Raw genomic sequence first — 27,657 nt, forward strand, 5'->3', positions numbered from 1 at the left:
GTAAACGTTGCGCATCTGCCACGCGTCCGCAACGAATTCGCTGCGCAACCGCAACGTATTCGTTGCGCACCCGCTCCGCTTTGAAACCGCTCGCAATCCGCTAGTGTGATATGTCACGAGTGGGATCTCTTTTAAACTTTATTATTCTATTTCTTCTAAACATAGTTTAGAGCATATTATATATGTTTAGAGCAACTAGATTCAAGATATCTATATATTATCTTCTATCTTCTTATATATAAAAATGAATCGCAAAATGTGTTGGTAAGCGCATAACTCGAGAACGGGTGGACCGATTTCGATAATTCTTTTTTTATTATATTCCTTGAAGTACCAGATGGTTCTTATGTAGAGAAAATGTAAATATATACCACGGGGGAAGCCGGGGCGGACTGCTAATTGACTATAAAATATAACTAGATAAAAATATCGTCCATGTTGTAGGGCTGTTTCCAGAAAGACGGACCATACCTACATAATATAATTATTATAGATATACACTTATGAATTTACCTTTATGCGAAATATGCCTTCCCAAATTCATTTCCAGTCTGTCTGAATGATCGATTTTTAATTACAAGCAAATTGAAAACTTTTATAGTTTTAAACACTAACTTTATGTTTAATCAATATGAACAGACATGTTTTAATTATTTTAAATAATGAAACAGACAATACATAATGTTGATCGATTAATTATTTATTGAAGGTTTTAACTTTTAACTAATAATCTGATATCGCTTCTTTTCTGGCTACCGGAACACAAGGTAGCATCAGGAGGTTATTGAGTTATGTTTTGTTCCGGAAAATTATCAATTGAGAAGATTTAAAGATGAAATAGTTAAATGATTTATAGAAAAATATTGTTTAAACAACAATGTCGTATACGAGGAAATAAACATATTTGATTTGATTCATAATAACGTTGATCGCTTGATGGTCATACCTACTTTACACTAAATTTATAAAATAATGCAATAAAAGGCATATCGAGTTTGTATTGTTGATTTTATATTGATGCAAATGTAGAGTGTATAAGTAACTACATTATACAAAAATAAATTCTAAGATTTGTTTGTTATATGATCAAATATTTTTTAAGTTAAGATTTTGGAGCCATGTTCTAAATTCGAAGCGTTTTTTTTCTTTTTGTTAGATGCAAGGGAGCAGACGCGACGGCTGCTGTAAACCGACTCACGCAAGTGTTGCCGTGCAAAATTTTATAAATAACTAGCTGTTGCCCGCGACTTCGTCCGCGATTACGTCGTTTTTCGTCATTCGTCGTTTAAAAAAAATACGTGACACTTTATTTTTGAATGTTATTAATTGTCTCTTATAAAAATTAACTACATTAAAATTGAATACTCTGATAAGAAAATCTTAAAATCGGAGGACATCGAAAATCTGAGGAAAACATGAGTGAATTTGATTTAAATTCTACATTACTTAGTAATTCAAATAATAATCTAAATTAAATGTAGATTAACAGTTTGAGCGCATCATTATATAATATGTACCTCAGTATTAAATTACGTTATAGTTTACATAGTAATTTTACTAAACCGGCCAAGTGCGAGTCGGGCTCGCGCACAAAGGGTTCCGTAGCAGCAAATATAATAAATTACAGTTAAATCAACCTATCTCAAAAACTATAAGAGATACTTTGATCAAACCAAAAATCGTTGAAAGAGTTAATTAGCATGCATCACCTCTATTTTTTTTAGAATTTTATACCCCGTAGTTATAAAAATAGAGGGGGGGGGACATACTTTTTACGACTTTGAGAGCTGATATCTCAAAAACCGTTCACTTTAAGAAAAATGTTTTTTAGAAAACTTTATATCATTTTAAAAGACCTTTCCATTGATACCCCACACGGGTATGTACATCGAAAAAAAAAATTTCATCCCTCAGTTACATGTATGGGGGGCCCCACCCCCAATTCTTTTTTTTACTATTTAGTGTCATATTTTTGTAGCGGTTCATACAACACATATTCCCATCAAATTTCATCACTGTAGTACTTATAGTTTCCGAGTAAATCGGCTGTGACAGACGGACAGACGGACAGACGGACAGACGGACATGACGAAACTATAAGGGTTCCGTTTTTGCCATTTTGGCTACGGAACCCTAAAAAACACGATGACTTTCTTTCGCGCTCGGTACAACAAACTAAGCATGTTTGTGGTACGTGGCCCGCGTCACTCGACCCCCCGTGAGTTCCCCTCCGTTACTATGCGAAAATACATTCGTCGCCCTACTGTAGGAAAAATTGTAATATTTTAAATTCGAGAAATATTGATTTCTTGTATTCGACTATTCGTTGTAGTCGAATACAAAATATATTTGAAGAAACTTAGGTTGGCCTTCAGGCAAAAGGGATCCTATCAAATGATAAACTTGACCTTGTATCTTAAAAGTAAGCATGAAAGGATCCTCTGATAATTGTTGAGCACCAAAGGATCATTTAAAACGCACTACTATAAGAGCGAATATTGTCTAAGAACTGTTTAGATTGCACATGTTCCTCTAAAAGTAGTGATTTCAAAGGTTCTGGTATATCTTCAAACGAAAGCCGACTCCTTACTCTTCTTTAAAGCATTACAAAAAGAACATACTACGTTAATATCGCCTATACAGAAGATGATCTGTAATCAATTGTGAGGTTCCTTATAAGCAAACCCACTTTTATATTTGTCGGACCACACCACCGAACTCGTAGATTGATCTTCTATGTTTACCTCTAAGTCATTAAGACTGTCGAAATCTGTCTACAGTAAGACGGGCCTCTCGCTATTCGTCCGTTTCAAGAGACCAAATAGTTTCAATTCTTAATCTTTCATTAAACAAACTTATTAATCGTACTTGTCTCAAATAATCTTGTCTCAAATAATGGTAATATTCGCGTCCCTACTCTAGTCATTGCTTATGCTCATGTTCATCTTCAAGAGATCGAATAATATTATGGTGCACCCTATTATTTGTCAAACGGTCTTCATATTGAGTAAAAGTTTCAGATTATCGAGATAAAATATGCCATTTGCGATCAGCTGTGAGACGTTATACCCTCTCAGTGAAGGTTTCGGTCTCACAGGCAATTCTCGTTGTGAAGCGGTTTCAGGTTCTCGGCATAACACATGTTGTTTTCGGTCAATAGTAAGCCTCTTACCTCTAACGATCCTTGAGAACTCTTATTTCTCATTTTCTTAGCTTTGCTCGAATTTCGATATAAAGATTTTTTAGGTGGCACTGATGCGAGTGAATAAAAATTAAGTTAAAACGGACTGAGAGTGTTATAATCATCAATCATCATCATCATCAATACATATAATAAAATTGTGGAAAAGCGATGTCTGTACAATGAAAATATGTAGAAAAAAATTAGCAGGTGTTATTATTAAATCGATCTTGAACCCAAAACTGTAGTTAAAATTTTTTTTGTCTGTTTGTCTGTATGTTTGTGCACGCTAATCTCAGAAACGGCTTATCCGATTTAGATGCGGTTTTCACTAATGTATTGTGGTAATTTTCATTTAACATTAATTAGTGTTTATTTCATATCAATCGGTTCATAAATAAAAAAGTTATGACAATTTATAAGTAATCACGGCGAACATTTGCTAAGGCATTCTATTGTACACTGTACAGTGTACGATAAAACGTAATTTATCTGTTATATGTACGCTACAGTTATTCCTTTACATGTCCAGGTGATCATATCAAAATTCCCCAAGGGTTTGGGGGTAAGCTGAGGTAGTAGGGGGGGGCGGGGTCAAATTAACATTATGGTTACTTCTAATAGGTAAATTTTCCACATAAAATGTCCTTTAAATTATGTCGTATTATATTTTTAACCCCCGACGCAAAAAGATGGGTGTTATGTGTTTGACTGCTATGTATTTCTGTGTGTGTGTGTGTGTCTGTCTATGGCACCGTAGCTGGCTAACGGGTAAACCGAATTAGATGCGGCTTTTTTTTTGTTAGGCAGCATATTTTCCGACGCTGGTTCTTAGATAAATTGTATCAAAATCGGTTCATCCACTTATTATACCTACATAGGGGTAAAAGTGGGAATGAAAATGATATAATAATTTATTTTTAAAGATCGTCGGGAAGTTTATGAAATTATTTATTCCTTTTTCTATACACTTTTCTTCGTCTAAACGGTTTAGTTACGTGCTCCCTCTCTCTCTCTTCAGCCTTTAGTTACGTGCGTGAGACAGGAAACATCTAATTTGGATTTGTTCCTGGATTTGATAAAAATTGAGTATCGATTAAGCTGATCAGTGGCTACACCATACATGATTAAAAACATCCATTTAAGAAAGGAAGGAAATAGAATTTGCTACTCTCCCCCCCTGGTTCCTAAAAAATAATATGACATAATTTAAAAGAAATTTGACGTAGAATTAGTTAGGCATTTCTTTTTTGATTTTCCATATTGTATACTAATCATAATTTTTAATTACAATATTATGTAGTAACTATTTGGTATAGGTTAGGCATTTCATTTCTTGATTTTCTTTAATAAGTTGGTACGTAAGTTTTTTAGCTCAGTTTAGTAAGAAATTTTAATAAGTAACAATTCTTTTAATTATATTTTATGGTAGTACGTATTTACTCAATAATTGTATGTTAAGTAGTAATTCAGCATGGGCGTAGCCACGGTGGGGCTGGGTGGGGCGCTTACCCTGGCTTTGATCTGGTAGGTACCAATTGTGAAGGGGAGTGGGCGTGGGCGTTGGCGTGGGCCTGGGAGTGAACGTGGGAGTGGAAGCATGAAAATAAAAACAATTATTGTTGCCCCACCCTGAGCCCATGGTCATAGGTCCCATAGTCACTATTCCACGCGGACGAAGTCGCGGGCACAGCTAGTAGACAAATATAATCAGAAAGCTTTGAACTCCTAAGCTCAACCATAAAAGATAGACATTTATGATGTCGGGAGATATTTTTTATATAATATGGAGAACAGAGTTACTGCTCTGCTCACGAATATGAAAAATAATTGTACCAAGTTTCGTTTAAATCCGTCGAGTAGTTTTTGTTTCTTTAACGGTTATACAGACAGACAGACGGACAAAAATTTTTGGCGTCAGTGTCGATCCCTAATCACCTCGTGATAGTTATTTAGGAAATATATTTCATGTACAGAATTGACCTCTACAGATTTAATATAAGTATATAAGTATACATATAATTAGATTCCAATTTCCATGTAACGTTAAATTCGACTATACAATAACTAACAGACAACGCAGGTTACTCTCGTTTCCGTAAGTTGAAGCGGCTACATATTCGGTCCTCATAACTTCACTTTTTGTGAACGAAACGACAGCGCGGTTTAATTCGATGCCAACATCATCAAAAAAACGAAATATTTTTAATTGTGAAAAAATATTATGATTTACACTATTAATACTATTTTAACTTTAACACAAAATATAAGACTGTAAGTGTGTAAAAATAAATCCAGCTAGTTTCACATCAAACTTATGTTTTTAATTAGGTATACGACATGAAAATATATTAATTACCAAGCAATAATCATACAGGTAAATACTGAACAAAAGTATTAACAGTCAAAGTATATTTTTACTTACAACATGTAAATGATGAAGGTATAATAATTATCAACGAACTAACCTTTTTGTATTATTGTTTATAAATATAAATTCATAAACAATAAATTTATAAAGAATAGAAAAAATTCGACCACTAAAGAATGCTGGTTCGAGTCCCGCCTCGTTATCCAATTTTTAAAACACGAAGATTTTTAAAAATGTAACCAATGAACACAATCAATATTAGATTAATTTTAATGGTGTCTAGTTTGACTTAAAATAATAAACATCTACCCTCACTTTTAAAAATGTAGTATATTCACACGAATTATAAGCGCACCTTATAGGGAAGGGAAGATATTATGGGTTAAAGAGTTAAATAAATAAATAACATAATTATATTTAAATTATTAATTTTTAACATTGTATTCAGTAGTGTTAACATGTAAATTGATTTGATTTTTACGAAATCTCATAGATGGCGCTGTTTCAAATTTGTATACTAATAAATTCATTAAACTGATTCTCTGCCCAAATTACGTAAATGACATAGTTTTTATTGTGTAAAGCTAGATAATAGCATGCCTTACCCGAAACCAACATTTAAACATGAATCTTTAGATTGTACGCTGTCGTAATACACGGAATACGTAAGAAAAAAAAGGTTCACAGCTCCTCCCCCGGAGGTGATAGCATGATAATATGTTTAAAAAAGCCTCACCCGACCTGTTAGTAATATTCATGCAAAATTTGAAGTCAATCTATGCAGTACTTTTCGAGATTAGCCTGGACAAACATACAGACAAACAGACAAACAGACAAACAGACAAAAATTCTAAAAACTATGTTTTTGGCTTCTATATCGATTATAGATCATGGATTATGTATTCTTTTAAAAAAATATTCAATGTACAGTTTTGACTTTCCTACGATTTTATTATATGTATAGATTTTGTGATTGGAAATTTTTTGATACTCGAAGCTAAAAACCTATGCCAATGAACATTTGAAAATTTCACATTTAATTATATCTAACTAGCAAACCGGGCGAACTCCGTTTCGCCACCAGAGACACCTTTTCTTTTCTATAAACCGCACGGAGCCCGAGACCTTTCCAACGAATGCAAAACCGTGGAAATCGGTTCGTGCGTTCTGGAGTTATATTATAGCGTCAGAAAGGAAAACCCGACTTATTTTTATATAGTAGAAAGATATGATACGTCATGATACTTTACTATAATAAGTAAAAACCAACTTTAAAAAATTGCAGGAAGGCTATAAAAATGTTGCATATTTTTGTATTGTAGGTATATATGGTATATCCTTGGTATATCATTCTTATTTTTTATTACATTACGTTTCGGTTAATTATAGAAAATAGCAATCTATATAAGTATTTCATTGTCAAAATTGCCATTCATAATTATTGATCTTGGGTGATTAACCATACCTACTATGTATTAAAGAAGGCCTACCTATATGTTATAGTTTTTATTTTTTAACGATCTTCATTCATTCGTTTATTTTATCTTTAATTTCCGTATCAATAAAATAATATAGTAGGTTATTATCTTGTTCGTGTTAGAAAATGCCTAAATAAATTATGAATAAGAAGAATCCATCGAATTTAATTGGTTCAATTTCTACTTTTTGATACATTTTCATTTTAATGAGAACCTACGAATATCGAACAGAAACGAAAAAACAGTAGGTTTCAGGCTATCTATCAAGGTTGCATTTTTAACAACATTTTGCAGTATAAATGTGAAGCCCCAAATATTTATCTTTCTTTTCTCGTTCGTTTAATGTGTTTATTACATATTTTAAGTGTTAATTTATTTTAATTTATGATAGAGTTAAATATATTATGATCAATAGGTTCGCAAGGCCCTGAATAAAATATTTGAATATTTATCTTGTAAGACACACATATATACATACTCGGATTTGTGTCATCTACACAGACAGCATAAGTGAAAATTTTAAGATAACAGTCATTTAATAATATAAAAAGGCTTTCCTAGATTTTATACGCATTGTATTTGGTATACAAGTACATCCATAGTATAAACATAGTATAGCTAAGGATTCGACGCCGTATTGTTCAACTGTGGGCATAATTTTCCATGAAATCATTGTAATTCAAGCAAGAGTCGAGTGGTGGTTTCAGTGTTACGTAGAAACGTTTAGGAAAATGCGTTTGGTGAATAATTGACGAGCAATTATGGATTCAGCTGTGATTGCAATAAGGTATGTAATCTTATATATCATTTAGAAATTGGAACTATTTTTGGTGATGTGTTGAAGTATTTATTTGTGAATTTAGATGAAATTGGAATTTTTTTTGGTATGGAGAACATGTTTTCTTTTTCAAAATAAATAAATTAATGTTGTTTTTTGATTCAAGATTCAGCATAACATAATAAAGCACAATTGAAAAATATATTTATCGTTTTTGAAGCGATCATAACAATGAACCAATTATTTTTAGAGCGATAGTATTGTGTTGGCCAATAATGTATGCTTATGTACCGATGCATAATGATTATTTTTAAGATTTAAAATTAGTAGACAATCATAGAAACTAGGTAGGTTCGTATTATTTTAATTTTTTCCGTTCGGCTCACCCAATTTAGTAGAAATAGTGGATTTTTGCTACATAATGAACTTATAGTTAATTATAGATTTTCTATATTATTATTTATTATATACTGTAACTTGAACAGCTGATAATATGTCTAATATTAACGCACAATCAACTATTTATTTATCAGAGTAATCCTATAGGTAAAGTAATATAAGTAAGTAGGTATATAGCCTTATTCCTTAGACCGGTGATGATATTCATGTGATACAAAAAACTAATTACTTTTTAGTAAACACCAATACATATACATATACCTACATGTAGTTTTTCATTTTATAAGTGATATCACTTTTAATACAGACGAATTAAATAAAAATACCTATTGCAGAATATAACCTTGCATACCTACTTTTATTTGACCCAATAATAGCAATGTTTATTTTTCACACGGTTTCAGTTTACTTACGATATAATATTCACATTTGTTGATAAACCTATATCGTTTGAAGATATAAAGTATTTTGCAGGCGAACCATGACTATTTCATAATTTTTAAGACATATTATTACCTACTAGCTTTCCGCCCGCGGCTTCGCCCGCTTTGTCTAAAACATAAGTAATAAATTAGGTATATAATAAACCTTCCTCTTGAATCACTCTATCTAAATAGGTATGTTTGAACGTACCTTAGACTATCAATGTTGCCACTTATAAATCATCTAGTGTACACAAAAGCTTTGTAAATCCAGTGTAGGTATCTAGTCCTTTCTACTCATGTGATCTAGTCTCCCGTAAGGATCAAGTGTCCCCAGTCTCCCCTAAATCTTTACACGCTTCTACTTGCATCATCTTCTATGATTAAGGAATGTAAAATATTATTTAAACAGTATCACTCATTCACAACAACAGCTAAACAAACATGCTTGTCTACAATTTTGTTGTTTACTACCACAGAGATAACGTCTATCACGCTTCATTAGTATTCGCGGAAGTTTTGACTATTACAAGTAGGTATTGCAAAGCTTATATTTTGTAATAAGATACCTACTTGAGATTAAATTTCTCTACTTAAATATTTTTTCACGTACCTAATATAAATGACTATATAGGTACCTAAATAGATAGTGTAAGTATATATGTACTTAAGTAAGTATTTGAAAGTCATGTGTCCTTTTTTTCAACACAAAAAAACACTTTTTTCTATTTCTTTAATTACTGTTAACCAGTCAATTATTCTTGTTTTAGTTAACAATGAAGGAAAAGTAATGCTTTAAATGAAATCGATTTTTATTAAAACAATATCACACGTGATGCGAAAGAGGTTTTTACTTTTTTGTCAAACTTGCGACTCCATTTAGAGAATAGCAATTTGCGGGTTGCCTACCTACTTCCTGTAAAAAAAACTAAAAACTCTGTCATAAATACGAAAATTGGTTTTCGATAACATCAGTTAAAAAGTAAAATGCTATTAATGATGCCTAATTCATTTGTTTAAAAATTCCTAATGTAATTATTTCGTTGATATTTCGCTTATAAATGTAATAGGTAAGTAATTGATAGTCTGTAAATACCTATCGTTCTTAATTCAAAAATATTACAGATAAATAAAAATAATGTAAAAAAAAATAATTAATTTACAATAATAACCTATCGACATTGTGACTAATAAATGATACTAATAAATTAATAACTCAGGCCACGGAATCACAGACACAATAGAAAATCTATTGTGTCGTGGACCGATCGGGCCGTTTGGGGCTCAATGGGAATGAGATGTTCTCATAATTAAGTGGGTACATATCCATTAGTTTTAAAGATCTACCTAATAAGTAATAGTTACATATTTTATGAAAAAGGTTATGCGTACAAAATTTATACGTAAAAATTCATAGACAAAATAAGAAAAGAAACGGTTTGCTAGCGCCAATTATCCACGCTCAATCATTACCGACGCTCTCCGTGTCGTATATTATGTATAGTTAGTTATACAATAGAAATATTGTAATATGTAACGAATCTAACAATGCGCAAATCTGACATCAATTGAGTTGAGTGGCATTCAAATTTTAAGATTTTTTATGTTGCGTTTGTAATTGATAGTTCTATGATCCTGCCCAATCCTGCATACTGTGCTAGTAACACCATGTTTCTTAGGCCGTGTTTCCATCTGCAAGAAAACTTCCGCAAGAAATGTCCGATAGTTTGTCTGACAGCAGCTTGCAAGTCTAATTCCGCGTTTCCAAGTAGACTTGCAAGCTGCTGTCAGACAGACTGTCGGACATTTCTTGCGGAAGTTTTCTTGCAGATGGAAACGCGGCCTTAGAATTACTCTTAATAATCAGGATATTATTTTTTTCGAATTCAAATTGCACATCTCAAAAACAAGGTACCTACAGTTATTTGGAAGATGGAAGTCGGAACATACAGTCTGTTATATCCTCACTAATTCATGAGTTATTGTTCCAATAATACCACTTCCACACTGACGAAGTAGGAGGAATATCCACAATCACTAGCTACTGCAAAAACGAATGTAGAAAAATCATCCAAAGTATTAAAAGTTTCAATAAACGTGTTTAAAGAAATTTTATTGAAATTAGTGATATAATTCGAGTTAAAAGTGTCATTGTAGATTCACCTTAATATAATCTAGGCACGTATGATTGAGGTCAAGTGTCCAGCCTCCAAGTGATCGTTATGGCATTTCAATATTGAGGACTATTCAATACCTACCTATCATTTTATTGTGATTTAATTTATTTAAATATACTTTTATGGGCTAATTATGTTTACGATAAACATTAAACAGATAAATTACTATTTTGTTACTCAAATAGTAGGTACATGATACTGTATGTAGGTCGTGCTGAACTGATTTAAATAGGTACTATTGAAATACAAAGGTCTTTAATATTAATTGTTAATACTACTCTTTCTTCATATTAATTTTGAAAATCCATTCAAGAATTTAATGAACTTCTTGATGAACCTATGATATCATGTGAAAAATATACTTATTGGCTACTGCCTAGTTTTGTGTTTAATTTTTTAAGAAGCGGAAGTAGGTTTACGGTCTATAGATTAAAAAAAAAACACAGTTATCTCCTAAAATTAAAGGTCACAATTAAGAAACATCATGTGAAAAAAATATTTGCAATACAATAGGTCCCATCATTACCTTCACCGTAACCTGTACAAAAATACCGACATTGAAAAGTTAAGTTTTTCAACACACGATTGTCACGAGAGGATTACTCGGCCACAGGAAACGGCGGAAAAATCTATTCCCACACAATAGCCTCCGATGATGTTGTTACATCGGTCGAGTAGCTTTGTTTTGTTCCAATATCGGCAAAACGTTTGGTATCTGTTTGCGAACGTCAGTTGCTCCGCGGCGTTCAACAATCGAGATTGACATTTTGACGTACGCGCGGTATTTGTTTGGCGCGAGATGTCATCCAACATAATAAACGATAATTATCAAAATGATACGAAGTTGAATAGTTTGAGTGCTTCGTTCGCGGATAAAACTTTAACACCGTTGAATGGGAGGTATAGGTCGAAAAGTCTGTCAAGTGATAAATTAAACAAGGCGAATAATGCAGATCGTGCAGCTATTTTAGAGGATGTGGACGCGGAATACGTGACAGAAAATTCTCAAACTCCTGGTTGTTTAGTTATTAAAAAGGAAATTATGGACCAAGAAGCGCAGTCTACACTAAATGGGTTCGTATTTAATATATGTAATTTATTAATTGAAACACAGTGCGTTGAACTTTTGAAGTTTGAAAGTTTTCGGAAATCCTTGGAATAATTGATTGAACTTTAAGATTTATTTAAATACCTATATAGTTTACCCGCATAAATATAATAAGATAAATTAATGTGATTGCGTTTAATGCGATGCACTGAGTTATAATCTTAGATAATGGATGCAACTTTTATTTGGTGTAGAAGATTCTTTGGTAAATAAATATTTATACTGAGATGTACGTATTTGTACCCACTTTTAAGTTTTTATTTTTGGGATTACAATTTACAAGGAATAAATTAATCTTGCAAGCTTAATATTATTTGGTAACATTATAAATAAAGAACTGGTGCATTTTTGAAATTAATATTAAATAAATTATTTAAAATCAATTAGGTATGTACCTAAACTGTTTGTGAATTTAATATTAAATGTAGTTATAATATTATAAACAGATATTTACTTGATTAAAGCATTTTTTTATTCTTATAAGAATCTTATAGAAAATAAAATACCTAGGTTTATTAGAATATTTTATGTAAGATCAATTGGTAAATAAATTAAAAATATTGCTAAATTAAGAATGTGTTAAAGTCCCATACTACAATGAAATAGTTTACAATGGAATCCTTTAAAAACTGAATTTTGATGAAACTTTTAACAATACCTGTTTGTCCTCAACATATTTAAAGTAAGAAAAATAATGAAAAGTTATGTACAAGGTACAACTCTGATTTATACTATTTAGACTAATAGAATAGAATAGTATTTTGATGTTTTATTTATATTCTTATCATAAGAAAATAGGTATTTCAATTTACTACTTTTTTATAAGACTTCATTGATTAATTGAAATAAGTAACTTTATTTGATCTAAAAGGTAGGCACAAGCAAATTAGTATGGCTCCTATAGTTAATATAGGTTGCATTGAACATGTGAATTGGAAATAATTTATGTACCTAACTAATCTATTCAAAATGACACATGTAAAGTATAACCATAAAGTCTTTGAATAGCACATTAAAACATGTTTTAAATCTGGTTTTAGCATAACAAAAACAAGTGAATGTTTTCACTGTCCAGTTATTGCTTCAAAGAAACCCATTTGTATGGAATCTTGCTGCTCACTTATTGTCATTATGCAGTCATATAAATATTTTTATTACTTAGATCATAATTCACGATGATTTAGAAACAGGTTTGATCTTAGTATTTGTAAGGTCAAAACATAATATTCAAAGATAAATATTTTAAGAGAGTAACTAGATTGTTAAAAATTTTTTACTGATGTGTTGGTTTAATTCTCAACTTTTCCTCAAAATGTTTTTACTGTTTATTGTTGAACTAGCGACCCGCCCCGGCTTCGCACGGGTGCAATGCTGATACTAAATACACTACAGAAAAACTTTACGTTGTATGTAAAAACATAGCGGCCCGGCCGGCCGGTACCGCCGCAAACGCTACGTCCCGCAATTTTTAAATCTGTAATATCTTCGAAAATATTAACTTAAATCATACGGTGTAAAGGGCCATATAGATCTATATTAAATGAACAATGTATTCAAGGTATTTAATTGGTTAAGGATTAATGCTGTATTGGTTAAAATCGCTTCGAAAATTAGCCATTATTTGTCGTAAAAAGTAAATGACAAAAAAAAGTTATTGTGGGTTATCCATAAGAGATAGACATATGCCATCGCGGACTTTTCTGTAGACCTTTTCAATGTGTACAATACTTAGTACATTATTTTGATAAAACTCGTAGGGTTCAGCCTGCGTTTGCAATGTAAGCGGAAGAAATGTAATTATTTACGACATCACATTAGAAACCTCAAAAATAACAGTACTTCTCCACTATTTAATGGATGTTATTATACATATAAACCTTCCTCTTGAATCACTCTATCTATTAAAAAAGACCGCATCAAAATCCGTTGCGTAGTTTCAAAGATCTAAGCGTACAAAGGGACATAGGGACATAGGGACATAGGGAAATAGGGACAGAGAATGCGACTTTGTTTTATACTATGTAGTGATTACGAATTCCTCATAAGATTACTTAACACTAGCGGTCCGCCCCGGCTTCGCCCGTGGTACATATTTTGCAATAAAAGGTAGCCTATGTTCTTTCTCAGGGTCTAAAGATTGTCTGTGCCAAATTTCATCAAAATCGGTCCAGTAGTATATGCGTGAAAACCATACATACATATATACATACATACAAACCTTTCCTCTTTATAATATTAGTATAGAAGTATAGATTACATATGATGTTTTAAGATTATTTATTTACCTATTTCTCAGCATAGTACCTGTTAAAAATTACTGATGTGATTTACGTTCATACTAGACACTTAGACAGTTTTCCCGCGTCTTTTCTTGCGTGCTTTTCACGTTGTCGCATTATAAACATGTACGTTAATTTTACATTGAATTTACAAAAAAATTAAAACGAGGTTTATATAGCCAACATTTTTTCGATAAAGATACTACAGTGTATTAAATATATCTTCGTAATTTCGTCTTTATTTGGAAAAACCGTAGACTGCTTAGTTCTTCAATACCGAATACGACAATAGATTACGACGTAAATAAGTACACAGACTTAGCGTAGAACACCAATATTGTTACTGAATTATTTTTCTTCCGTACAATTAGTTCTACTCTACACAATATTATTTAACACCTTGACGTTATCTCATTATTCAATATTCTATGATTACCGTCGCGACCCGTACCACGTAAAGGTCGCTACGTGAGACCGTTGTGTTGATAGCTGTCACCTTATCAAAAAGGACGGACTAGATTATTATAGGTAGGTATAGTTGAGCATATTTATTAGTGTTTAAATAACACGGTTGAATATATGTATAATATCTATAGTATTTTCTTACAAATAAAATTTTTAGTAATGACGGAGTGCGTAAGCTAGTCTGGTCACTCAGAATACAGCTGTTGTATTCTGAGTCTGGTCATCGAGGAAAAATAACTTCAATTTTATTGTACCTTGGTATTTAGTTATGTGAATTGCAAATAAATTGGGAACAAAAAATATATAAAATTTTATATATTATATAAATAATAAATATAATATAAATATTCGCTTTTCTTCAATGTGATACAAGTTCAAATAGAGATATTTCCCTATATAAAAACTAGCGGTCCGCCCCCGATTCGCCTGTGGTAGGTACCTAAGTAAATGTTTAAACTATCCTATCTCTCAAGTTGTATCGAACTGCACATGGTGTGCGAATTTTATTATAATCGGTTTAGTGGTTTAGGAGTCCATTGAGGACAAACATTGTGACACGAGATTTATATATATTAAAATATAACAAAACTTGTTAATTATCCACAAGTAACGTCGCGTCGTCTATTTAGCAAACAAACCTCTCAAGGAAGTGCGATGCGCAAACACGGCTATCATTAACAACTGCCTTACATAGATATCGGTATTTACTTTGGGTAAGCGTTGATACGTTACTCCGATATTTCCCATAACACGTTTATATATTTTATACTTACCTAATATATTATGTGACATCATTTTTTGTCCAGTGTATCTTCATTCTAAAGGAAATTATTTTTCTTTGTCAAAAGCAAATTCCGGAAAAATTATTTGTATGAAATGGTAGTCATAAGTCAGATACTTTCCTATTGCTCGGATGAAGATTTAGTCGTTTATAAATCAGTAAAAAAAAAATAAAAACAAATACCATATATTTACGTTTATTACGTTTTTTATGTTTTCGTGAATGCCGAGGTAACCTAGTTAAGCACTACCAGTTGAATGAAAAAGATAGCTTCGGGATCATTTTGGGATAATCTATACTAATATTATAAAGCTGAAGAGTTTGTTTGAACGCGCGAATCTCAGGAACAACTGGTCCGATTTGAAAAATTCTTTCAGTGTTAGATAGCCTATTTATCGAGGAAGGCTATAGGCTATAATGTATATCATCCTGCTGGCAGGAGCGGAGCAATGCGAGTAAAACCGCAGGGCACATCTATTATGTACATATATATTTATGAATATAATATTTTTGGTGTGGTACTAATAGATACAAAAAGTAGTAGTTATTCAAAACATACTTCCGTTTAAGTGCAAGGCGTACCCTGCGAATTTATACAAAGGTAAATATTGAATCAAGATCAGGTCTGATTGCATCATGTTACTGTAACAGCACTTTGTAACATTGTTATCGATGAGTTTGAGTAGCCGCTTGTAAAGGTTTTGGTTACATTGAACAGGATTAAAAAAAAGACGGGTTGCACTCCGGGAGTGCCGGCAGAAGTGAAAACTTGATTATTAACGTTGAGCATTTAACCAATACAGCATTAATCCTTATAAAATTAAATACCTTGAATACATTGTTCATTTAATATAGATCTATATGGCCTTGTACACCGTATGATTTAAGTGAATATTTTCGAAGATACTACAGATTTAAAAATTGCGGGACGTAGCGTTTGCGGCGGTACCGGCCGGCCGCCATTGCACGGTGCACCCGTGCGAAGCCTGGGCGGGCCACTAGTAAAATTTATACAAATAATTGTACCAATGTGATCAATTTACAATGTAGATATAATAATATTAAAAACATCATAATATGAATTGGTTGGAAAATTAGTCGCTTTCAGGAGGACTATGTATATTGAAAATGAACTGAACATTTGAAACAGTTCATAAAACTACATATACGGGCTCAAGGTTATAGATTTGTACTACTTCAAAAGGATTACCATTTTATGATTTTCCATAACGTACCTATCTACTTACATTTGTAAGTAGATAGATTTTAATTTGTTTATGATTTTATCGATACTTTTCAGTTTTCATGTAAGCGGGCGTGTCCAACGCGACGTTTGCAAACAGTAGTTTATACCTTTATTATTAGTGTAGATTTAATGAAATAAACATTCAATATTAGATGATGGTACATCTTCTTCTTCTTTTCTTATATATAAAAATGAATCGCAAAATGTGTTGGTAAGCGCATAACTCGAGAACGGCTGAACCGATTTCGATAATTCTTTTTTTATTATATTCCTTGAAGTACGAGGATGGTTCTTATGTAGAGAAAACGTAAATATATACCACGGGCGAAGCCGGGGCGGACCGCTAGTATTAATATAAAATTATACTGTTAAAATAATCCCTTAGTTTCAAACGCGTTCATCGATGCACGTTAATGTTTCAATTATCAATTTTAGTTTGTTCATCAAATGACTCTTTCTTCCCTGATCACAATCAGTCACATTAGGTTGCAGGATATAAAGTTATTGACTAAATGTATAATTAGCTCACTTTATAGGAACTACCAACTGCTCACTCCATTTCCAAGAAACTCTAAAAAGCACTTTAGTGACTAGGTATTTAATTTTTAAGTATTTCCCATATATTATACGAGTTTCTGCCGTTGGTCTGGCCAGGCCCCCACATTCGATCCCTTATCTAACCAGCAGTATTTGCATCGCGTTATCTATATTTAATGTAAAGTTAAGGAGCGCCCGACTTGTGATAACAACACATTAGTATGTTCGTCAAATTGATCTGAACTGCTGGTGATTTCATAGTTTGTCGTGATGGATTTAGCGTGATCATTATTTTATCGTACCAACATGACCGAGGATCAGAAACCGTTGTTGCTGTGAGTTTTTTTGATATTTTATGTATGTACAGTACGATAGAACGTCTTGTAGATAAGAGTGTGTAATTAGATGTCTACAAATCAAATACGTATCTAATGAATGAAGTACGTAACTAGAGAGTTGAATAAGAATTAAAACATAATTATTCATTCTATTATTTACACCGAGTTTTAAATACTTTTGAGAAAGCATTGTTATGCGTATGTGGAAAATTTGCAGTTTTAAATGAGTAAAGTATTCCATATCTTAATCCTATAATAGGCGCGTAAAAAGATAACAAACACCACAGTCCACACTACATACCTATTATGATATTATACATACGGTTTGTTTTGTCTCATTTTTAACAATCTCAAATTATTTTCAGTCACCATTAATTGTTCAATGGTATACCATTAATTGTTCTACGATCTGTATTTGTCTCGTGTTGTCATCAATCTTAAATTATTTATGTTCATAGTAATATTTTGTTTACGCGTTAAAGAATGGAGTATCAAATTATCGACGTTATCACTCAACTATTGGCCCACGTGGTCTCATTTAACTATTATGCGATTATAGTGAAGTAGGTATCTATACATTATACGCATAAGAGTTTTTTAAAATCACTCTTAAATATAGTATCATTATCATTCTAAACGTTTGTTTGCGTACCATTGTTTATTAATTATTACGTACCTATGTACTTACTACGAATTTATAAATTCGTAGTAAGTACATAGGTACGTAATAATTAATAAACAATGTACATCTTGATTGTAGCGAAGCCTATACTTCCACAGATTACTAAATACATAGTTATGTAAATAAAATTATAGACAAACACGCTTTAATAAGATGAAATAATTGTATTGCCGATCCTGGATAAGTAAGCGTACAAAGTTTGAATTTAATGTGACCATATAAGTTTGACTATCGAGTCTAAAGGAGACGGTTACATACAAACCTTCAGGTGAAGCTAATATAAACGTGTTAAAAACCTTATACATATAATGTATGTATGTAAAATGAAAGTAAGGCATTTAGACTGATTGTTATCATAGTACAAAACGCTATTAGCCTGTTAAGGTCACAAGACAACACGTGAGCGTGATACCCACGTGGTGAATCATCTAATGCTATTTTCAATATCCACTTAATGTAAAAATTGAGTGCACTTCTGTGTGCATACTTGTGTATTCTAATGCAATTGTTTATGGCGCGTTCTTGGGTAGGTTTGTCGCGTTCGCGACTCGCGATGGTCCTAAGTAGATGTCTTGATTTTTTAATGAAGCATATCAAGTCACTTATTCATATTGATACATTTCACACTATCGCACATATTATTACGTATGCTATGATATAATTATCTTCAGAAATAGATATACAACTGAAGTAAATTCTGGCTAATTATCCACATATCACGTAAGGCTACCGGAGTCTAATATCTAATCTGTGCCGGAGTCCTACTTAGCCTATGGCAACAAAATATTGATATTGTTAGCATTGTGTTATTGATTTGTTCAATCACAAAATTGAAACAGGAAATACAAATAGTTAATAGATTTGCGTGCTTACAAAGAAAAGTAAATAAATTGTTGGGAGGAAATATCTTCAGGGTCGTGATCTTTATCGTTTTACTTAGGTATACCAATTCAGAAAAGGAAAATAATGTTCCCTCGAATTTTAAAGTTTAACTGAGAAATTGTTTTGAATTTATCCTGAATTATATTTCAATAGAGCAACTACGGAGTTATTAATTTGATCGTTTGTGTAGAAACTGCATTCTAAAGCACACAAAGCATGATGAATTCAAAAGCTCTTAAAGTGTACTAAAACTTGAACTAATTAATGTTTTGGTCTCAGTTTTATTATAAGTAATTTTTTTGGTACATTAAGCTCACAGGAAAAGAGAGAAAACGAATAATTCAATGAAAAAAATAATTTGTAAATATTACCTCTAGGAATATATTTTTTAAGAAATGATTTCCGGACTCCAATACACTCCCTAATTTCACAAGGTCGATAACAGGTCAATAAACTGAGGCACAGATAACCTATAAATCATATATGCCGTAATAATTTTTTATCATCGATAAGCAACACGTTTTGAATGTAGTCTGTTATAATAAAATATGTCACTTATGCGAGGACGTAGTGATTTTGATAGTAGATCGTAATCCGTCGATGAAGTATCAAGTCGTTGCGATTATCAGCTGTAAGTAATATCTATATATTATGTATACGAATTTTTTAAAGTATTAATTTTGTCTAAGGAGAGGTTCAGTTATTAAGGATTTAATCAAGTTGTCAAAAAAATTTTTTTTATAGGTATACCTACCTAATAGAAAAATATACATATATATTATATATAATATATTATTGACGTAAGTGGAACGACATTTTCCATTTCATTAGTTTATAATGTTAAAGTATGCAAAACTTTTTGCATGACCTCGTCGTCAAGGTTGTTGAAATTCAGAGCGAAACCTTCAAGTGGGCAGGTTCCTCCTTGATCTAGTAATTAGCGAATACACTTATAGACCTACAATCACTATACAATACTTATACAATATGAAATGTGGTCAATGTCCGTCGGTTTGTCCGCGATAAACTACAAAACTACTGACGCTTTTCTTCGGTGGACAGAATGAGGCATAAAAGGTATAAAGGTGTAATAATAATTATTCAAAAAGGTTTTTAAGCTATTGCATAGCTTCTATCGCGGGCCTTGAGCGCGGGGACCGAATCGAGAAATTCCGTAACGAAAAAACCTCACGCTCCCCATTCCGACGGACACGTGTGGCTTGAAGGCATGCTATGCAATACCTTTACCGCGGCAGTCGCCGAGTGCCACACGTATTTTTTTTCAATTGTTTATATTAATATCGTGCAAAGTCTTGCAAATATCTTTCTTTTATTACCTATTTAACATAGCTTTATCAAAAACCTATTATTTACGTAGTTCGAACTTCGAAGTTACATTCTAAAAATCTTCATTTATTTTTTTGTTATTTTAATTGAATTATGATTACCTACGTATCCATTAACTTGTTTATCAATTCTTACCTAGAATACGAGACTTCTTTCTGACGCTCTTTTAAAACGTTAAAATTTTATATTATCACCAAATAATATCATAGGAGGCTGTGTCTCAGCAATGGGAACATATTATATTATGATATGATATGGGCCGATGATGATGATGATGATGAATTCATATCAAAATTCTTTCCAGCTACAAAGATGGCAAAGCGTCGTACGGCACGGAGAGCCCGGCGCGAGGCAGGCGTGTCATATTCTGCGTACATGGCAATCCCTCCACGGGATGTTGTGCGGTAATCGAGACGAATCCTGACGGTGATGAGACAGGCAACGGCAGTATTAGCGAAGTTGAACGTGAGTGATGATGATATAATTAATTGTTAAGTCATTTTCTGTGTGTCATTATAGATGTACTATAATAAGACTCACAATCTCCTATTACAAACGTCATCAACTAGTCCCAGCGGCGCTGTATAAAACGTTCATTGAAATTAATATCTTATTTCTAGGCAGTAGTGTTCAAAGTCTATTGTGTCGCTCATTAGAAAACTCTGCCTATTACACGCCTACACAGAGTTTTGCTTCGGACACTTCGAGGAAGATTATGCATCGCATTAGTTCCACCGCATTTTTCATCTATCTATAAAAAAATAATTATTTTCAGGGCATTGTCACAGATCGCGCAATGAGGAAATAGACAAACGGGCCAGAAGAAAACTTATTATAGCCAGTATACTGTGCGTCGTGTTTATGATTGGTGAAATTGTTGGTGAGTTATTGTTATGATGATTCTGTACTTTAAAATGTAGCTTTGTATATTGTTATGTTTGTTGCGTGATAAAATCTAGACAAGATGGCCAAAGATATTATTATCGTATTTATAAAATTATAATATTCTAAGATCAAGGTTTACCTAAATAATATCTACTGGTGAAAATTCTACATGCACTTAAGATCGACTTACATAATATATTAATATGAGCTTTGCCGTAAATAAATAAAAGTTATATTTTGTTCGATATTATTTACAAAAATTTCTATACAAATTAACTACAAAATGATCATACGTTATCAAAACTAATGTTATAAATTTTACAAGCTAAATCGCCGTACATACCAGTTGTTTGACAAAAATACCTGTAGATTTAATTCCAAATTCTGAAATCTTCATATTAATATGCCATGCTATCTCAAAGATATACGTACCTATAACATGTATGTTTGTCTGCAGGTGGTTACCTGTCCAACAGTCTGGCCATAGCAACGGACGCGGCGCATTTGCTGACTGACTTCGCTAGTTTCATGATATCACTATTTTCTCTATGGGTGGCTAGTAGGCCGGCCACGAGGAGGTTTGTATTGTAGTTTAATAAAAAAAAAACAACATAATACAGAGGATTATACCACATAAATTAGACCTTTCTAATTGAAATAGAGATGAATCGAAAAAATCTCATTATCTATTTTTGTTACACGCATCACACTGACGTAGTTCTTCTTATGATTATGTCGTATTTCTTTCTATGAAAAGACGAGATATTTTTTGTTAAAATAATTTATATTTTCAAATGACCGATTCCAGTGTACAAAATTTTTCGTTAAACACCATTTTGACAAATTTTCCCCTATAAAATCTAGATTTTTTGTGATTTTTTTGTAATTTTTCGCCAGACTGCCATTCGGCTGGTACCGTGCTCAAGTGATAGGAGCTTAATTTTTTTCGTTAAACACCATTTTGACAAATTTTACGCTATCCTAGATTTTTTGTGACTTTTTTCTTAATTTTTTCCCAGGATGCCATTCGGCTGGTACCGTGCCGAAGTCATAGGAGCTCTAACATCAGTCCTGCTCATATGGGTGGTGACCGGTGTGCTGGTATACATGGCCGTGCAACGAGTCATATACGAGCAGTTCGAGATCGACGCGACCGTCATGTTGATCACCTCTGCTGTAGGGGTCGCTGTTAACCTCGTGTGAGTGGGGAAATGGGAGAAATAAGGGGGAAAAGTGTCCTGGGAAATGGGAAATATTCATCGAAATAGCGACTCTAGCTACGAGGCTATAAAGTGCAATTTCAGTTTGCATAAATGCTCAGTGCCTGCGGCACAGAATAAATGGTCCATAGAAATAGCTCTTGTTCCTAAGTTATAAAGTGCAATTTAGCTTGCATAATTAGATCTTTTTCCGTCTTATGCGTAACTCTTTTTCAAACCGACATCAACGTATGGTGTAGCCATCACACATCATTAAACAAACATTCCAAATAAGAAGCTAATTTAACAAAGATAATAATAATTTTTGTTTAAAGTTACGGGAAAGGATATTGCAATAATTCAATGCCTTTTCAGAAAATATGTTATTAGATTATTCTCTATCATTGTGTACCTAATTTAAAAAGGGAAGACATAAAATATAATGTTTATTCACAGTATGGGACTCACACTCCATCAGCACGGCCACAGTCACGGCGGCGGGCATGGACACTCTCATGGCGGAAGCAATCCGGTACTCAATAATAAGGTAATATCTCACTTCTTATATTAGATAACTAATATTATAAAGAGGAAAGGTTTGTATGTATGTATGGTTTTCACGCATAAACTACTGGACCGATTTTGATGAAATTTGGCACAGATAATCTTTAGACCCTGAGAAAGAACATAGGCTACCTTTTATTGCGAAATCGGGCGAAGCCGGGGCGGACCGCTAGTATTAGATAATATTATTACAGTGAAAGTTTGTGAGCATGTATGTTTGTGCCTCTTCAAACGAAAACCATGCCAATGATTTTCAAGATACTTTGCACTGGTGTAGCTTATGCATCAGAATAATACATAACCTATAGAAATACTTGCTTTTGCACGGGGTTTGTCTCCGGATGAAACCGGCACAGTTAGTCAATTAGCAATAGCATGTACCTCCCACGCTTCTCTAAACATTGGCTAATAAATAAATATATTTATTACTAGCGGTCCACCCCGGCTTCGCCCGTGGTACCTACATGTTTAAACTATCCTATCTCTCAAGTTGGACCGAACTGCACATGGTGTGCGAATTTTATTATAATCGATTAAGTGGTTTAGGAGTCCATTGAGGACAAACATTGTGACACGAGATTTATATATATTAAGATTATCACTTTATAGTATAAAACAAGATATCGTCAGTCCATAGCTATGTATGCTTAGATCTTTAAAACTACGACGGATTTTGCAAAAAGCGGGCGAAGCGCTGAAAGCTAGTAAGAAAAATAAAACATTATATAAATCCAATTTCAGAAAGAGCGACCGGACTCAGACGCGGAGAGTTCGTCAAGCCACACGCACGAACGTGGAGAGAATATCAACGTTCGCGCGGCCTTCATACACGTGCTCGGAGACTTTCTGCAGAGCTTCGGCGTGTTTGTGGCCGCTATTGTTATCTATTTTAAGGTAAATTTTGTCATAAAATCCCTAAATAAATATAGAAATTAGTAAGTGATAAATGATGTCCGAAGTAAAACTCTGCTTATGTGTCTATTAGGCAGAGTTTTGTAATGAGCGTTGCATACATTGAAAGTTAGTACCAAGCAATAAGGTTTAGTATGGAATGATTTAAATTATCTTGCGTATCGTGCCGTATGCGCTCATTGTTGATGTGTATCAACATCGTGACGTCATTTTTTATTTAGAGTATGTAGTTGAGTGTGTTAAAATGAGGATTTAATTGTACATATCTTCAAATTATTATTTCTGTGCTCGCTTGTAATTATTATTATTAAAGCTAGGCACTAAGATGAAACACACAAATATCTACGAGTACAAAATGAAAATTTTATAATGAAACAGACTATGTTGCATAACAATTACAGTATGACAATATTAAATAAATAATATATTTTGATTTCAGCCGGATTGGATCCTAGTAGACCCCATATGCACGTTCCTGTTCTCCATCCTGGTGCTGATAACTACATTCAATATTATCAAGGACACACTGCTAGTGCTCATGGAAGGATCGCCGAGGGGAGTCGATTTTCAGGTATGTTGTGTTTAAATTTTGATGTTTCGATGGATGAAAATTTTGTCAGATATCTGGAAAAAGTATTTATTTAAAATTATCTATGTATGTATGTATATCAGCCATCTGGTTTCTATAATACAAGCGTTTATTTATTTACTAGCTGTGTTCCGCGGTTTCATCCGCAGTGCTCCGCTCCTGTTGGTCTTAGCGAGATGGATCAGACCAGTAGTTCCTGAGATTAGCGCGTTCAAACAAACAAGCAAACTCTTTAGCTTTATAATATTAGTATAGATTTATGATTGTTTGAATTCCAGGAGGTGGCTAACACGTTCCTGTCGCTGCCGGGTGTAGTGCGGGTACATAATTTGCGCATGTGGGCCCTGTCGCTGGATAAAACTGCGCTCGCTGCACATTTGGCTATACGTATGTATATTTTTTTTAATTTAACTTTGTTTCAAAAAGAATATTCTTACAACATTTAGTATAGTATATAAATTAACCTAAAAATATTGACTAAGACTGGAGTGGAAGGCACCGATCGTCTCTAGCACAGGTATGTATAATGTATATATTAACGATTTTAATTTATTTCAAAATATTATTTATTTCTGTAGTTCTCAAAAGGAATTTTGCAATATTTTTCATGGATGCTTGAGCCCTATTGCCCAATAGAGCATTGCGTGATGTTTTTTATTTATTATTTCATTGATAAGCTGACTGTCCGATACAAAAATAAATTTCCATTCAGTAGTTCCTACTCCATAATATTCAGATAGATTTTTAAACTTCTCTGCTTCTTATATTTATAAAAACTGTGACATTGTATCTGCTTACAAATACATTTTCTTTCTTTCTTTAACTGATTTCTAAAGCAGTAAGTTAAATAAATAATCAAATAAATATTTTCAGGCACGGGCGTCAGTCCACAGAAGATTCTGGAACAAGCCACACGTCTAGTTCACGAGAAATACAATTTCTTCGAAATGACGTTACAAATTGAGGAATTCAACGACGGCATGGAGGATTGCAGCCAATGTAAGATGCCGCAGGCGTAAAAGTGATATCTATTGCTATGTGCCGTAAGGTTGATTTTCCTATTTAAAAACAGTACCTACAATAGTTCATGTTATTAATTGATTTTGAACGTTATGTTGTGTAGTAGAAGGTTCATTTTTAAATATTTAATCATTGAGTTATTGTTAACGAAGTAAAATGGTACGTATTGTAATGCTGTAAGGTTGATTTTTTCATATAAAAAACCAGTAAAATTGTGAATGTAAAGGAATTGGTAAGGTACCTTATGTTGCGTAACGTAAGGCTCATTTTTGATTGTAAAATTATTAAGACATTTTGATGAATTCAAATATTACGTATTAAAATGCTGTAAGGTTCATTTTCTGATAAAACCGTAAAATAGTTAACACAGTAAAGAATCTTATATTGTGTAGTTTAAGGTTCATTTTGGGATGTAAAGTTGTATTTTGATGAATTAAATTAGTACCTATTGTCATGCTGTATGGTTGATTTTCGATTATGATAATGATCCCAAAGATATTATAAATTGATTTTTTTGTTGATTTTTTTATTGATTTAGTTATTTGTGAGATTATTGTATTCTAATATAAAAACTTGAAAATTTTCTAAGCATGCATGAAATACAAACAAAATTTTGTTATAATCGAATATCGATTCAGTTTCATCATAGATTAGCCATCTTTGTACAAAATTATAGCGCTTTTATTTCATGTTTTAATTTTAATGTGTGTAGTAGACATTCCATGTTACTTCCTTACTACTAAAATTGTAAAACCTCACTTTTTAGAGTATAGGATTTCATTTTTACGGCACATAGCATAATCTAAGTAACAAAACCGAATTTGAGGCTCAAATATTTAAATGTATGTACATATATTTTATATACCCGCTAGTATTTACCCGCGACTTTCGATGTCCTCACTCACGTAGTATTACAAAATTTTAATAGTATTGATTCAGGAGTTCTTGACCTATGAATAACAGAAATAATAACATCTAAAGCGGAATAACGTTGACCTATTAATTACTGTTTTATTATATTTACTGTTTTAAGAAAATAATACATACTACTAGATAATATAAACATACGATATGTTTTATGTTCAAATTTCACGCAAAAACTATTGGACCGATTTCGATGAGTTTACCTTATTATCTGGATGTATCTTATTTGATTGAAATTGCATATTTTGTCAAACGAAGTCACGGGTGAAACATTATTTTTCTTATTTTACAAATAAGTTTATGTACTTAAATACGCTCAAATATGAAACTACCGTCAATGTTGTTCAGGTAATGAACTCGGAGTGTTAAAGTGTAATCCAGACGGAACTATTACTATTCGAGACGAAGAGAAGAACTAATAGAGAACATTGTGGAACGTTCTAGAATAATTGAGTTTAATAATGTTTAGAGAACGTTCGAGAATATACTAGAAAATTATATATGCAATCAATGTAATGTGTCGAGAACGTTTGCGATTTTTCTGGAATGTTCTAGATAACAAGGTGCAGTTGAGAATAAATGAACCTATAGAACTTGATTATATTATCCATTCTTAATATTTAATATAAACTGTTGAATCAGTTTAAAATAACAGAAATTTTGAACGTCATTACATTGTTCAAAATGTAATCAAATGATTAAACGAAAAAGTCGTGAAACAAAGAGATAGAAAATGTTTTTATATAACTTCATCTGATTAAAACATAAACTCTAAAGTAACTTATTTATAACAAAAATAATTTGATATTATTGTGATTTTATTAAAGTGCCTTATCCTTACAGGGTAGTGTAAGTGAATAGTTGTAACGTTGGAAGTATTGTAGATTTAAGAGGAGATGCATGAATAAAATATGATTTATTGTTCACTTTTGTTTTATTTTTCTAGCACATTTCTGATGAAGTAAAAAAAAATTGGTATAAATTTGTGGCATAGGGATAAATAAGTAATGCTCGAAGTTTGATAAAACCTGTGGATTGTGGGTTCCATACTTTTTACTTAAAAATTAAGTAGAAATAATGTTATCTTTTTCCT

General features: G+C 32.5%; 1 protein-coding gene across 3 annotated transcripts; it reads left to right on the plus strand.

The window, feature by feature from the left end:
- The first annotated feature begins 11,547 nt into the window (after positions 1-11,547).
- On the plus strand, positions 11,548-27,490 carry LOC149908105 (proton-coupled zinc antiporter SLC30A2-like). 3 transcript variants are annotated; one of them, XM_090103261.1, is made up of 11 exons: positions 11,548-11,880; positions 20,776-20,936; positions 21,247-21,351; positions 21,814-21,934; positions 22,376-22,555; positions 23,012-23,102; positions 23,861-24,013; positions 24,471-24,602; positions 24,899-25,007; positions 25,494-25,619; positions 26,913-27,490. In XM_090103261.1, the coding sequence occupies exons 1-11, from the start codon at positions 11,606-11,608 to the stop codon at positions 26,981-26,983; spliced, it is 1,524 nt and encodes a 507-aa protein (XP_089959387.1). In that variant the 5' UTR covers positions 11,548-11,605; the 3' UTR covers positions 26,984-27,490. The 3 variants fall into 3 exon arrangements, with proteins under 3 accessions (XP_089959387.1, XP_089959388.1, XP_089959389.1); XM_090103263.1 differs by lacking the exon at positions 11,548-11,880 and adding an exon at positions 17,413-17,557; XM_090103262.1 differs by lacking the exon at positions 26,913-27,490 and having other exon boundaries at positions 25,494-26,640.
- The last annotated feature ends 167 nt before the right edge of the window (positions 27,491-27,657 follow it).

This window comes from Colias eurytheme, chromosome 6, assembly GCF_061535395.1.
Source record: "Colias eurytheme isolate Ceu_HAF_F1 chromosome 6, ilColEury1 Martin Lab GWU primary, whole genome shotgun sequence".
NCBI classification, from domain to species: domain Eukaryota; kingdom Metazoa; phylum Arthropoda; class Insecta; order Lepidoptera; family Pieridae; genus Colias; species Colias eurytheme.

What these genes read in the sequence shown, in the direction of transcription:
- LOC149908105 (XM_090103261.1), top strand. Translation starts at nt 11,606, where the DNA reads ATGTCATCCAACATAATAAACGATAATTATCAAAATGATACGAAGTTG. An exon ending in AGTAGGCCGGCCACGAGGAG is followed by an intron (nt 21,935 to 22,375) that starts GTTTGTATTGTA and finishes ATTTTTTCCCAG; the next exon opens with GATGCCATTCGGCTGGTACC. An exon ending in GGGGTCGCTGTTAACCTCGT is followed by an intron (nt 22,556 to 23,011) that starts GTGAGTGGGGAA and finishes GTTTATTCACAG; the next exon opens with TATGGGACTCACACTCCATC.